The sequence below is a fragment of the Podarcis erhardii genome, assembly GCF_964252035.2.
Source record: "Podarcis erhardii genome assembly, chromosome: 8".
NCBI lineage: Eukaryota > Metazoa > Chordata > Lepidosauria > Squamata > Lacertidae > Podarcis > Podarcis erhardii.
The window spans coordinates 66,031,045-66,044,572 of record NC_138499.1 but is presented as its reverse complement, the minus strand read 5'-3'; the positions used below and the strand labels follow the sequence as shown (position 1 = coordinate 66,044,572).

At 42.7% G+C, this 13,528-nt stretch overlaps 1 protein-coding gene across 5 annotated transcripts in view; it reads left to right on the top strand.

Moving 5' to 3' along the window:
* Positions 1-13,528, top strand: part of FARS2 (phenylalanyl-tRNA synthetase 2, mitochondrial) — a 210,955-nt gene that overhangs the window by 38,736 nt on the left and 158,691 nt on the right. For 3 of the 5 annotated variants that reach the window (XM_081873106.1, XM_081873105.1, XM_081873107.1), the window contains 2 exons: positions 9,636-9,843; positions 10,472-11,104. The exons of 1 other annotated variant lie outside the window; for it this stretch is intronic. In XM_081873106.1, the coding sequence (XP_081729232.1) occupies positions 9,826-9,843; positions 10,472-11,104 (651 nt within the window). In that variant the 5' untranslated portion in view covers positions 9,636-9,825. The remainder of the gene's footprint in view (positions 1-9,635; positions 9,844-10,471; positions 11,105-13,528) is intronic. One more of the 5 variants, XM_081873108.1, reaches the window with a different exon arrangement.

Genomic DNA, 13,528 nt, shown 5'->3' with positions numbered 1-13,528 from the left:
TCCAGTATCACGTAGCACTACAGACATTCTGGACAGTGTCGATGCTTATGGACATCTGGAGCCAGGCTGCCATAATTTGGATGGCCTCCCAGACTTTGTCTGCAGTGCCAGGGGTCACTTTGGCCTTTTTTGGGCAGCTCACAGTCAGGAAAGTAGAAATGCACTCCAAAGTCACCTGCTGGGCAGATTTTCTGTGCTGTGTAACTGATAAAGATACAGCACAATTTTTTTTTTGAAATCCCGAAGATCCAGCTAAACAAATGCCGATGGCGAGCCCCATTTTGCAAATCCAATGGCTGAGATTTACTCCCATGCAAAGGATAAAAAAGAAGCGTTGTGCATCAGTTTGCAAGGTTATTCTCACAAAACAGCTTGCAAATAGCGATAGTGATAAAGCAGTCGTGCAATTTACCTGTTGAGCTCTACAAATAACACTGTTGCTCCACATTAGCAGCGTTTGCAGGCTGTCAACATAGCTACTTTCAGAAGAACATTAGGGCCTGGACTGACTATATTCATATACAGACACCTTCTGGCTTAAATAACACATTCCAAACTTCTCAGCTTAGTATCACATCAGCGACCCTATGACCCATCCATTAGCCTTCCTGTGATTCATTGGTGATGATGCACCTCCATTTTTAAATCAGTGATGTGCTTCAGATCTTGGTACCACTAGCCTACCTGATGTGAAAGTTAGGAATTATATGTGCGTTTATCTTCAAGAAGCCCACTTTCTGTCATTTCTGAATCTCTGTGTGTGCGTGTGGCATTCAGATTATACATAGCGGGTGATATTTAATGTTAGTCATGCTCAGAGTTGCTTTCAGTGGTTTACTGTGAGTGTGTCTTAATGGGATATCACTCAGCATTTGCAATCACACAAAAATAGTGAGTCCATATATAAAGTAAAGGTAAAGGGACCCCTGACCATTAGGTCCAGTCGTGACCGACTCTGGGGTTGCAGCGCTCATCTCGCTTTATTGGCCGAGGGAGCCGGCGTACAGCTTCCGGGTCATGTGGCCAGCATGACTAAGCCACTTCTGGTGAACCAGAGCAGCGCACGGAAACGCCGTTTACCTTCCTGCTGGAGCGGTACCTATTTATCTACTTGCACTTTGACGTGCTTTTGAACTGCTATGTTGGCAGGAGCAGGGACCGAGCAACAGGAGCTCACCCCGTTGCGGGGATTCGAACAGCCGACCTTCTGATCGGCAAGTCCTAGGCTCTGTGGTTTAACCCACAGCGCCACCCGCGTCCCTGAGTCCATATATAATTTGAGTTAAATGTTTCCTTCCTTCCTCCCTCCCTCCTCCCTCCCTTCCTTCCTTCCTTCCTTCCTTCCTTCCTTCCTTCCTTCCCCAAAGAAGCAGCACCTTCAATCAGTTACTCATCACACATATGCATTGCAGTTTGCAGAAATGTGAATTGGGTTCAACTGTTAATTGTTTTAAACAATCTATTTATTATATTACAGGGCTGTTGGGAGGCATCATTAAATAGCAGCTGTACAGAACTTTGAGAAGCCCAGTAGGAAAAAAAGTGCTAAGTAAGCAGAAAGGGGCTATTAATAATCAAAGACCCATGCATAATACAGCGGCCTAAGTACTACTTTCTGTATTTGTTAATATTCATTATATGAACGAGTTTATGCATGATTGGTGAGGATCATTCAAAATGGAAGGAAGGTGTTAATTTCAAACAGACCATGCCTGCAACTGCTCTCCCCTGGCAATGTATGCTAAATCTAAAGATTCAGAAATGCCCCCGTTTTTTGAAATGCGGTATGTGGAGTGTATCTCTTTCAGAAACACTGCTACTTCCGCCTTTGCAAATTTGTTTTGTCAGTAATTCAGTTTCTCAGTGCAGGGCCATTAGAATGTCTATATACTTAAGTGATGCCTATTGCTAGACAAAAGCAGGCACACCTGTGCATTATGCATAAATCTTACTATTTTTAAAAGAACATTCAACTGTTTTTAAAGGTCTGCATTTCTGCCCATCATATAACAGTTCTCTTAAGTGTTTTGCGGGCTTTTAAATATTAAACATAGTCTGGCATGGCAGATCACATTTCAAGTCATGTTCATTGATGCGCATGCAACATTGATTGCAAAGACATTGCACCTAGTCTGAATCTGTCAAAAACCCCTTTTTTGGTATGGGTCAAATCGAGACCCAAATAACAACGGTTAATATTGGTGTGAACAAGAGTTTATTGTAAAATGCATTGATTTGTCTGCCAGCGCTTTCTTTCTAAAGGTAGAGGAGCTCAGGAGCCCATTTCAGAAAGCCCCTGGATTATCATGTCTGGCTTTCTTGTGTCTTAAGTTGCTTGCTGGTTTGTACAACGGCCAGGCTTCCTTGCATAATTTCCTTGACAAATGGCTCGCTTATTAATATTTCAGCCCTTCTCTTGCCAACTGGTAGAAGCAGTGTGCCTCTAGGCTGCAAAATAGAGTTCCTTCTTCCGAAGCACTCTAACCTTTTCTTTTAAACGCTTTGTAAGAACCCGTGACAGATAAATGGTGCAGTTCGAACTCGAGATGACTCCTTTTTTCCTTCTTTTACACAACTGAATGTACGTTTGCTAAGTACAGCCGAAAGGTACTGTGTAGCTGAAACAAAAGCAGGAGCAGCAGCAGCTCTGCACACACCTTACATGGCGCCTGCCCCTCCTGACCTGAAAGCTGTCAATTTAATTTGATTGTGAAGCAAAAATCTGCTTGGAAACTTGCACGTCCTCTCCCCTTTCTGGATTGGTTGTGGAAATGTACATAACGTTAACCGACACGGCTTGCAGTTTCCCCAGTATAAACACCATTTTGTGCTGGGGTTGAGCAAACAGCAACCCCACAAACCCACAAGAGCTGCCTGATTGGATCAGAACCAAGAGAAGTCAACGAGATGCTCCTGGAAATTCACATGCAGGTGTCTTGTTTCCCCAAGGCAGGGAGGCAGGTACCCTTTTCTAGCTGTCCATCAGGACCTGATCTGAGCAAGGGTTTCCCCCTCATCCCAAGTAGCCTCATAGGCAACTAGTTGGGCACTTTGGCATCACCAACGTTCTTGCCTGGCTCCCCACCTCCTCTGCCCTGGGGAAGGTGATGGATGGGGAGTTGTCTGAGACGAAGTTAACTGGCATGGGGACCTCCAGTCCTGGGCCAAGGATATCCAAAGCCGATGGCTCCTTAGGGTCATTATCGATATGGAGGTCTGCTGGAAGGTCCCCTTGCTCCTCAGTTGAGGAGACCTCAGGTTGCAGCTCTGGGCAGGGCTGAACCATGACCGCAGAATGCAATGTCGGGGACCATCTCCTCCTGACTGCTCCTGGTATCTGGTACACACAGGTGTACAGTGGTACCTAGGGTTACATATGCTTCAGGTTACATACGCTTCAGGTTACAGACTCCCCTAACCCAGAAATAGTACCTTGGGTTAAGAACTTTGCTTCAGGATGAGAACAGAAATCGCACAGCAGCGGTGCAGCAGCAGGCCCCCTTAGCTAAAGTGGTGCTTCAGGTTAAGAACAGTTTCAGGTTAAGAACGGACCTCCAGAACGAATTAAGTATGTAACCAGAGGTATCACTATATTGCCTCTGAACATGGAGGTTTCCTTAAAATAAAGAACAATAATAGTATCTAGAAATTTTACACAGTAAAGTAAAGGACCCTTGACAGTTAAGTCCAGTCACGAACGACTCTCGGGTTGCAGCGCTCATCTCGCTTTACTGGCCAAGGGAGGCGGCGTTTGTCCACACACAGTTTTTCCAGGTCATGTGGCCAGCATAACGAAGCCGCTTCTGGCGAACCAGAGCAGCACATGGAAATGCCATTTACTTTTCCGCTGGAGCGGTACCTATTTATCTACCTGCACTTTGACTTGCTTTCGAACTGCTAGGTTGGCAGGAGCAGGGACCAAGCAACGGGAGCTCACCCTGTTGTGGGGATTCATACCACCGACTTTCCAATCGGCAAGCCCAAGGCTCAGTGGTTTAAACCATAGCGCCACCCGCGTCCCTAACCATCTGGTGTATGATGGTTATCATTATAGCATAATCTTCTTAGTTGTAAGATGCTTTCCTGATCTTTCTGAATAATAATTCAGTGAGTAAGCCATTATTGCTCCCGCTTCATAGACAAGGAACTAAAGCTGAGAAACAGCAAATCTGTGTCTATTACAGCGGGTTGGACTGGAGGACCCTCATGGTCCCTTCCAACTCTACAATTCTGTGATTTCTATGAATATTGTTGCTTTCTATTCTCTCTCTCTCTCTCTCTCTCTCTCTCTCTCTCTCTCACACCCACCCACCCACCCACCCACCCACAAAAATACATATTATTTATTGTGTATTTAAAAAGCTTTACTTAGAAAGATGTGATGGCTCATTATCTTATTAAGGAAAATGGCTCCCATTTTTTTTGTTTCATATTAAAGTTTCCACAGTGTTGCCAGTGATACTGTCATGATTAATATACTGCTTGTGGAAGGCAGGCAGCTAGTCAGCCTGCAACATTCTGAGACGCAGTTAGAAATTGCAAAAAGGCATAACTTGCGTATTCTTTGCAAACTTGTGACTGTAGAAATGCTTACAGAACTATTGGTACTGAGTACATGGACCCCTCCCCCAACTCCTCCCCCCCTCCCCTCCTCATTCTTCACAACCACATTATCCTACTTTGTGCCCAGGGATATTAAGCGAATACATCATTTTGGCATATCTGGGGAGATTTGCAGATTTTTTCCCAAACAGAAAAGGCTCTGCGGAACTGCAGCCTAAGTGTGTGTGTGATGCAAAGGACTACTTAGATTAAAATAATGTGTTGCATTTTCCAGTACATGTGAAAATGCGGGCAGTTGTAAAATACTGTATCTCTGTTTCACAAAACAGTTTATATCAGAGTGTTTCTTTTGCCTATCTCCAAACACTCATCTGGAAAGTTGTTTTAAATAATTATTTTTGTTCAATTTTGATAATAGCAGTGCAAACAAACAAACAAACAACTATAATCCCTTGGTAACAAATTTGGTGCCACGGCAGGAAATTTGCAAAAAAATGTCATGTTATCCTTGTACAGTAAAGAAAATGATTATTAACACTTTTAGCTTTGCTTTGTTTTCTTATATGTACATGTTTTTCAGTACATGATATGATGAGTGTGAAACTTGCAAATACCCTCTCCACAAAGCAGTATGTAAAAAGGCTCCACCCATATTAGCATAGGTCAAGAAAGAACCCAAAACACTTTCAGATTTGCCTGTTTGGCATTTTTCTTTTGCACTTCATACGGATATGCCAAACATTCAGAAAGAACCATGCCCCAATTTTTATCTAACCAGCCATTCAGAGTAAAATTGGATGTTATCCAATGGCTAGCCACCTCTGGTCAAGCAGTAAAGAGAGAAGCCCTCTGTGTACTATTGCAGGGTTATCCAGTTTAAGGGTGCAAGAGCTGTGTCAGAGGGTGTATTTGCCCAGTGATGATCAAAGGATTTGCAAAAGCAACCTCTCAGAAAGGTTTGACTAATTTGCAACCCCCACCATAAATGATAAAGACTGCCTTTTCCACCACAGCCTCACCAGTGTTCCACTGAGATAGCCAAATTTATTATGTGTAATTGAAGTGGCGTCCAATGCCATCTGTGAAACGCTTTGAATACAGCCTCTTGAATATGAGCTGAAATGAACTTGTATGGTGCATTCTGCCACATTGCATCCCAAGCATCAGCAGGAATTCCCATCCTAAAGCTTAACTCCCATACCGTTTTAGCACTCATAGGAGTGCCAACCATCTCTACAGTAAGCTCATTATAAACAACAGAGACCATCACTTTCATATTATAGCCAGGCTGAATACATGATTATTCATACCACTCTTAATGCTCGTCTGACATATGCCTCGCTTCTGTGTAGAGTGCTGGATCTGCAATACTTGAAGCCAAGATGGGTGAAAGGCTCTCAAGATATGGGTGATCTATTGCAGTCTTAAAGGGTTACCATTCTTAAATAAATCTGTCAGCCTACAGTGGCCTGCATCTTCCCAACCTGGGAAGTGAAGGAATTTATCAACCTGCTCGATTTCCTTATATTCCAGATTTGGAACTCACAGTGACTCTAAAGGTGGCAGTCTTTTGGGCCTATTTAGTCCAACCTTCCATAGAAAAGGGATTTTCTATGGTCAGAAGCACTGTTATGTTCAACTTATGGAATGGCATGTAGGCCTGATGGATTAGAGTGGCTGGGGAAACCCAGCCAGATGGGTGGGGTATAAATAAATTATTATTGTTATTGTTATTGTTATTTTCTGCTTGCAGCCATGGAACTGAAAGACCCCTTATATAACAACTGTTTTAAATTACAAGCCTGATAATAGGTCAACAAAGGAGGATAACTAAGACCTCGTTTCATCTTATGCCTAAACATAGTTTTCTTAATAAGTCTGTTCCATTTGTCCAAATTAGCAAACCGTTCCAAAATCTCTTGCTACCTCTTGAACCACCCATCAGAACCATGTCAGTTTCACTGCCGACAACTCAAGTTTTTGGACTTGTTTGGTGTTTTAAGTTTCCAATGATCTTGATGACATCCCCTTTGAATCCTTACCCTTGGAAATGCAAACAGGGAGATTTATCCTATCACTGAAATGATCTTTTCGGTCTAGGAGAGCTGTAGATTTATGCCTCCGTGTTGCCTGCCTACAGACCACGCACCCCCAACTGGAAAGTTTTAATAAATGGAAGGAGTCCAGCTATTCTGCATCATTTTTTATAAAACAGTCTATGAATGCAGTGCTGACTACAAATTCCTAGATGCAAAACGTACTTATTCTTTTGATTCTAGAAATTTCGCTTTGGTTCCTGGCTCTGGTTGGTAGATCTTGGAATCTTAATAAAAAACAAAGTAGATTCAACAAGTCTGATATCTGCCCCCTCCACAGTATTTTGTGGGTGCTGATTGTAAAACTTGCTCTGCACTTTGTCTTGGTTTGTTGAGGGTCATGCCAATTATTTAGAGAACTTGACTGTTCCCAAATGCCAGCTGGTGGCATTTTTCTAGCACTAGATGGCTCTTTGCAGGGGTAGGGGTATTCCTTATAATAAATATCTGTCCTGTGGGGATGAATGGGTAGGGGGAAAATGGTTTTTTAAATGTATATTTTATAGAGATGAACAAAATTGATTATTCACTCCTACTTTATCAAAATACCCAGGAGAGACTTTTGAGTGGATTTGGCTTTTTTTTTATTGATTGAGACAAACAACACAGTAAAGGAAATTAACTGTCACATTTCTGTTTTCTCCTGCAAAGATTCATAAAAGGATTTTGCCAGTTCAGGTGTGGTTTGGCTTTCTTCTACTGTTTCTATATATGTATTTTATTTGAATTTGTGTCAGAAACACAGCGTTCTTGGTATTCTGCCTTGTTTTTAACCGTTCTGTGACTGTATAATAAATTTTGATTGATTGATAGTTTTGTATTCTGCACAGCTTCTGCTCCCAAGTGTACCAGTTTACTTGAGCACCTCAATTTTTGCTTACAATAGCTAGCCCATGCTCCTTTGCATGGTTCAGAGGATGGGGGCAGTCCTGGAAAACCGAAGTACTGTATTTATGTGACTCTAATGCACCATCAAATCTAATGCACACCTCAATTTTCAAAACATTAAAACCAAAAAAGTATTTGCTGGCGAATATAAATGCACCATCAAATCTAATGCACGCTCTAATTTTCATGACATAATTTGGCCAGAAAGGTGCACATTACATTTTAGTAAATAAGGTAGATAATTTGAATTAGCCTCTTCTTCCCAGAAATAACTAATGGTAATAGTTAATGCACATTAGCGCCTTTCTTAGAACCACCATTTTTTAAAGTTCTGATGTCTCTGGGCTACGCATAGCCTGTGAATTGTATGTTACCTTTTCCTAATTTATGTCCCATTTTAACCAGAGATGATTTAAGCAAAGTATATCATCAACTATAGCATTTACAACCTTATGCTCAGACAAGTTTGTATGCTGGAGGAAAAAAAAAACTTAGTTGAGTTGCTAAACAGCTTGGTAAATGCCCAATCTTGGTAATTTTACCATATGTCTATTACCGGTATTTTGTTTTTAGCATATGTTACACTGGTAGAACTTCTCTTGCGCAACAGAAGTTTGTCAGATCACTAAAAGAAGGCAGCCTTACTTTCCTCATATGTTCCACAGCATTTCAGGGTTGTTAGGGATTCTCTGTCCATTAAGTATTTTTTGGACAGAAGGGAGAAATGAACGGCTTTAAGGGATTTGGGCTCAACCTGTCAATTTACAAAAATTTGTATATTAAATAGTCCATCTGGAGCCCATCAGCAATGATTTCCAAGAAAGAGTGCTAATGAAACATAGGAATTTGGGAGATGCTTACCATTTATAGTAGTAGTTTTAGTTAATTGAGAAAAAGAATCTTGGTGCAAAACCCAGAGAATCCATCTGACTTGGCCCAGGAGGTTGTGGGGCTCCGCAGATGCCCAGTGATGCCTCTAGGGCTCTCTCTAGACATTTTGCTGTCTGGGGTAAAGGACACTGTGATGCTGACTAGACTTGAAGGTAAATCTCCTTTGAACACCAGTGATGGAATAGCCTCCTCCATTGCACCTAAGGCAGACACCCAGATTACTGGGGGCAGGACAGGATGTATGGCAGCAGAGGGAAATGGCTGACAGGGGTAGGGAGTCAGGAGGAACAGCCAGGAGCTACTGCTCCAATCCATTCGCCTTCTGAGGCGGTGGCCTCACACTGCCTAATATTAGCACTGGCCCTAGATGTCTCCCTCTTGACACCTGGCCTATCTAATCCTGCAAATTTGCCATATTTGAGGCCTGATTCACTTATAATCCTCTTCATGAGGAAGAAGAAGAAGAAGAAGAAGAAGAAGAAGAAGAAGAAGAAGAAGAAGAAGAAGAAGAGTAGTAGTAGTAGTAGTAATAGTAGTTTGGATTTGATATCCTGTTTTATCGCTACCCTAAGGAGTCTCAAAGCGGCTAACATTCCCCTTTCCCTTCCTCCCCCACAACAAACACTCTGTGAGGTGAGTGGGGCTGAGAGACTTCAAAGAAGTGTGACTGGCGCAAGGTCACCCAGCAGCTGCATGTGGAGGAGCAGGGACGCGAACCCAGTTCCCCAGATTACGTAACTACCGCTCTTAACCACTACACTACACTGGCTATGTGTGAGGGACTATGTGGAGCCAGATAGTCTTCTGCTGCCGCCATTTGTAATCTTCTAGCAACTAGTTGTAGCATTTGCCTTCTCCTGCACGGGCAGGTGAGTTCCTGGAATGTTTCTCATCCACCATCTGGTCAGCAGAAGAAGGCAAGAGGTTGAGTGAGGCAGACTTCAGATTAGCTCCCTGGCTCTCAGTCTGAGTTTTGTGTAGGGTGGGTAGACAAGGTGTGAGCTTGTGGCTTTTTGTTCATTATACAGTTTGGTGAAGTAGGCAGTAGAGAGTACAAATGGGATGACTCAGTTTTTACTGCAGCTTTGCATCCCAATCAGCCATTATGGAAAGCTTTGTGAAGAAATTACAAATGTTTTTGATCATGGTCTTTGTTACTCAACATTCTCGTTATTTACCTCTTTCTCTTTCCCATAGTAATTGGCTGGCAATCTCCTGCAGAGAGACAGAAGAATCCACATAAATTTTCCTTGAATCGCTTCTTGTATATGAGAATTATTGGCCGCATTTTCAAAGACTGTATCTGGAATACAATCAGTCAAAGTCTATTGGGTATATCTTGTTTATCAACACTATTTGAGAGGCACACATCTTCTGATGTTCCAAAATGGTTCTGTTTGTCCAGGTAGGTGTTTTGCTTTCGCTTGCTTTAATTGGGAAGTTAAAATGAACATATTTCTTGGTCCATTTAGAACAGTGCTATTTAACATATCTGGTAGCCTCTGCTCCCCAAAGCCCTGGGAGGACTCTTTCCCAACCCACTTGCCTAACAACAACAACAACAACAGGGTTTCCCCCTCTCTGTCTCTGGACCATTGCTAGTTTTTGCTGCACTCCCAAAGCATTAGTAATTTTCTTGCATTATAGAACTGTTATGGAATAATTTCATCAGCTTTTCTTTGTGACTGAGTAGACTAAAACTCATATACAGTCATACCTCATGTTACGTTTTCTTCAGGTTGAGCGTTTTCAGTTGCATCCCGCGGCAACCTGGAAGTACCAGAACGGGCTACTTCCGGGTTTCACCGCTCGCGCATGCACAGACACGCTAAATGACGTCACGTGCATGCACAGAAGCGACGAATTGCGACCCGCGCGTGCACAGACGCGGGTTGCATTCTTTTCAGGTTGCGAATGGGCCTCCGGAATGGATCCTGTTCGCAACCAGAGGTACCACTGTATTTCATATCAAAGGTTGTGTATGTACTGCAATCAGAAATCATTATTTGCATTTGATTTTCTACGTCCTCCAGCATATAAAGAACCCTGCAATGGCTGCATCCAGAAACTTAATGCAAATACTTGGCTGTGGCAGAATGGTTCCATCATGGGGACTTCTGGGAAGAAGACCTTCCAGTTTCAGTCCTGCATGGTGCCGGCGAATATCTTCAGGTTTTGCTGCCAGCACCTCCATAACAGACGCAGTGGAAGTTCTTGGCAAATCTTATCTCCCAGATGACTACACCAATGTCACAAAGAAGATTCTTTCCAAGGTGGGGGAAAACTTGCACAACCGAAAGCATCACCCTTTGTGGCTGATGAAAGAGCGTGTGAAAGACCACTTCTACAAGCAATATATTGGGCGCTTTGGGACGCCGCTCTTCTCTGTGTACGATGATTTGCCTCCGGTGGTCACCGTTGAGCAGAATTTTGACAGGCTGCTTATTCCAAAAGACCACCCTAGCAGGAAGAAAGGGGATAACTACTATCTGAATCGTACCCACATCCTAAGAGCCCACACATCTGCCCACCAGTGGGACTTGATGCACTCGGGACTCGATGCCTTTCTGGTTGTGGGAGATGTTTACCGTCGAGATCAGATTGATAGCACCCACTACCCAGTCTTCCACCAGCTAGAAGGTGTCCGGCTCTTCTCCGACCACGAGGTAAGAAAGGGTCTAGCCAACATGGTGTCCTCCCTGATATTGTTGGCTTCTGGTTCACATCGGCCTCACCCAGCCCAGTGAATGATTAGGAATGATGGGAGTTGTTGTTGAACAACACTTGAAGGGCACCATGTTAGCTGTTCCCATCATGGCACCTTCAACAGGTTCAGAGGGATTGATAGTATTTGTTTACAGTGGTACCTTGGGTTAAGAACTTAATTCGTTCTGGAGGTCCGTTCTTAACCTGAAACTGTTCTTAACCTGAGGTACCACTTTAGCTAATGGGGCCTCCCGCTGCCGCCGCACCGCCGCTGCACAATTTCTGTTCTCATCCTGAAGCAAAGTTCTTAACCTGAGGTACTATTTCTGGGTTAGCAGAGTCTGTAACCTGAAGCGTCTTTAATCTGAAGCTTCTGTAACCTGAAGCCGTAACCTGAGGTACCACTGTGTTTCATTTCTACTGTCCCCTTTCTCCCAAAGGAGCCCAGGACAGCAAACATTAAAAATGTTGAAACAATAATATATTGGTCAGTCACAGGACAGACACCTGCAGAAGCAGTTCCCCATTGTTTTAGGGGCTAACATGATACCAAGCCTTATCGGGGTACAGGAGGAATTCATGATGGTCACCCAGCACTGCTAAGCTACATGGAGTCTTGTACCTCTTTTACAATAGCGCTTTGTCTTAGCTCATTTAAGGCCTTGTCAGCATTTCTGCTTCTCACACAGAAAAGCAGTTCTGCTCTCAAGACGGGCATTCAGGCCTGTCTCCATCATGAGCCAGTCTCTTGACCAGAGTTCTTTTCGATTCCACTCTGCAGCTTCTGGGCTAATCACATTCATTGCACAGACAGAGGTCCCCCCCCCACCCCCAGTTGAGCTCATTAACTCCTGTTACAACAGAATGGCAACAAACCATATCTTTGTTTATCACTGGAAAGCAAAAATGTTTGGGTTTGTGCGGCTCAGAATATTAGTCATTCTCATTTTTAAAAGAGCATATGTCTCCTAAAAAATGCCTATCTCATTGCCAGGAGAAAAGTTATAAGTGCTCTAGGTAACATAAATTGCAAAATAGAATAAAGTATGTCTTTCTTGCTGGTTTATGGGATCTCTGCACCATATAACATAAATCTTTATATTTTTAACCACTCTAGAACAGTGTCAGTAGGATTTCAAATCTGAAGTGTAGTCTCAAAAATTGTAGGCATATACCTTGTGTTAACGCCCTCAAAATATTATATAGGAGGGCCTTTCGGTGAAAAATTATAGTGACACGTTTAATGGCTAAAAACATGGACATTATGTGGAAATATATGTTAGCTTAATCCTGTGGTATGTTAGTCCTCCATTTTGAAGGGCTGTGAGTCCTCTGTTTGAAGGTGTCCTTTATTCGAGGACTGTCCAGTCCAAGATAGTAAACCATAAAAGTTTAAAGATAATGAACCATAAAATGGGGAAGCAGCAGCCTGAAAGTTGACTGTCAGCTGAACAGAGGCACAATGTCTTCCCCACTAAGGTGAGATGTGTTATGTACTGAAGTTCTCACCCTGGGCCAGCAGGGGGATACTGTAGATAGTTTTCACTCAGGTCCACATATGCAAATAAGGGATTGAAAGTGATGTTCAGTGATTGGATAGTTACAGAAAGTTGTCACAGTTACGTTGTACTGGAGCTCTATATAAGCAGGCTGGCTGAACCCTTCAGTTCAGTTCTGTTCTGACCTGTGAATAAACAAGAGCTGTTTGGAGAATTGCTATGTCGTCTGATATGTTCACCTACAACTTAACACAATGTATTGTATTCCTGTTTAAATTACAACAATTCTTTCTAAGTTTGTGCTGCCTGTACATATAAATGACCATATGCAAACTGGTATTCTTGTTTGTCCTTATTTGAGGTATGTGATGTAGATATTTTTTTGGCAATGCCTAACAGGACCCTTCAAATTGGCTTTCATTTCATAGTGGCTGATTTTTAAAAGTCTCCACCATGCTTAATCATTAAGCATACTTTTGTGCATAAGGAAGGCAATCCCTTAGCATTTGAAATCAATCTTTATAATGCCCTAGAAAGGAACAGAAGGAAGGTGTGAATACAACATTATTATTATTTATTGAGTACAATTTTCACCCTTTTCTGTTCTCAGTGGATTGGATTCCATTATACAAGGGCACAAATGTTTGGACTCTTCTCAAAGTGGGTGGGTGTGGATCAGATGCACTAGAACTATTATGGGATTGGAGTAATATATCACATTTCCCTAGGACTTCTCACAACACTCTCTGCCATGTAGATTCCCGCCCCCTCACATTGTGAAGATTGCAGCCATTAAACTTGTTTTTACAGGAAGCCAATAATCAGAAGGTCTCCAAACGCATGTCATGCTTGATCCAATTATTCTAAACAAATGCTCGGATTCAG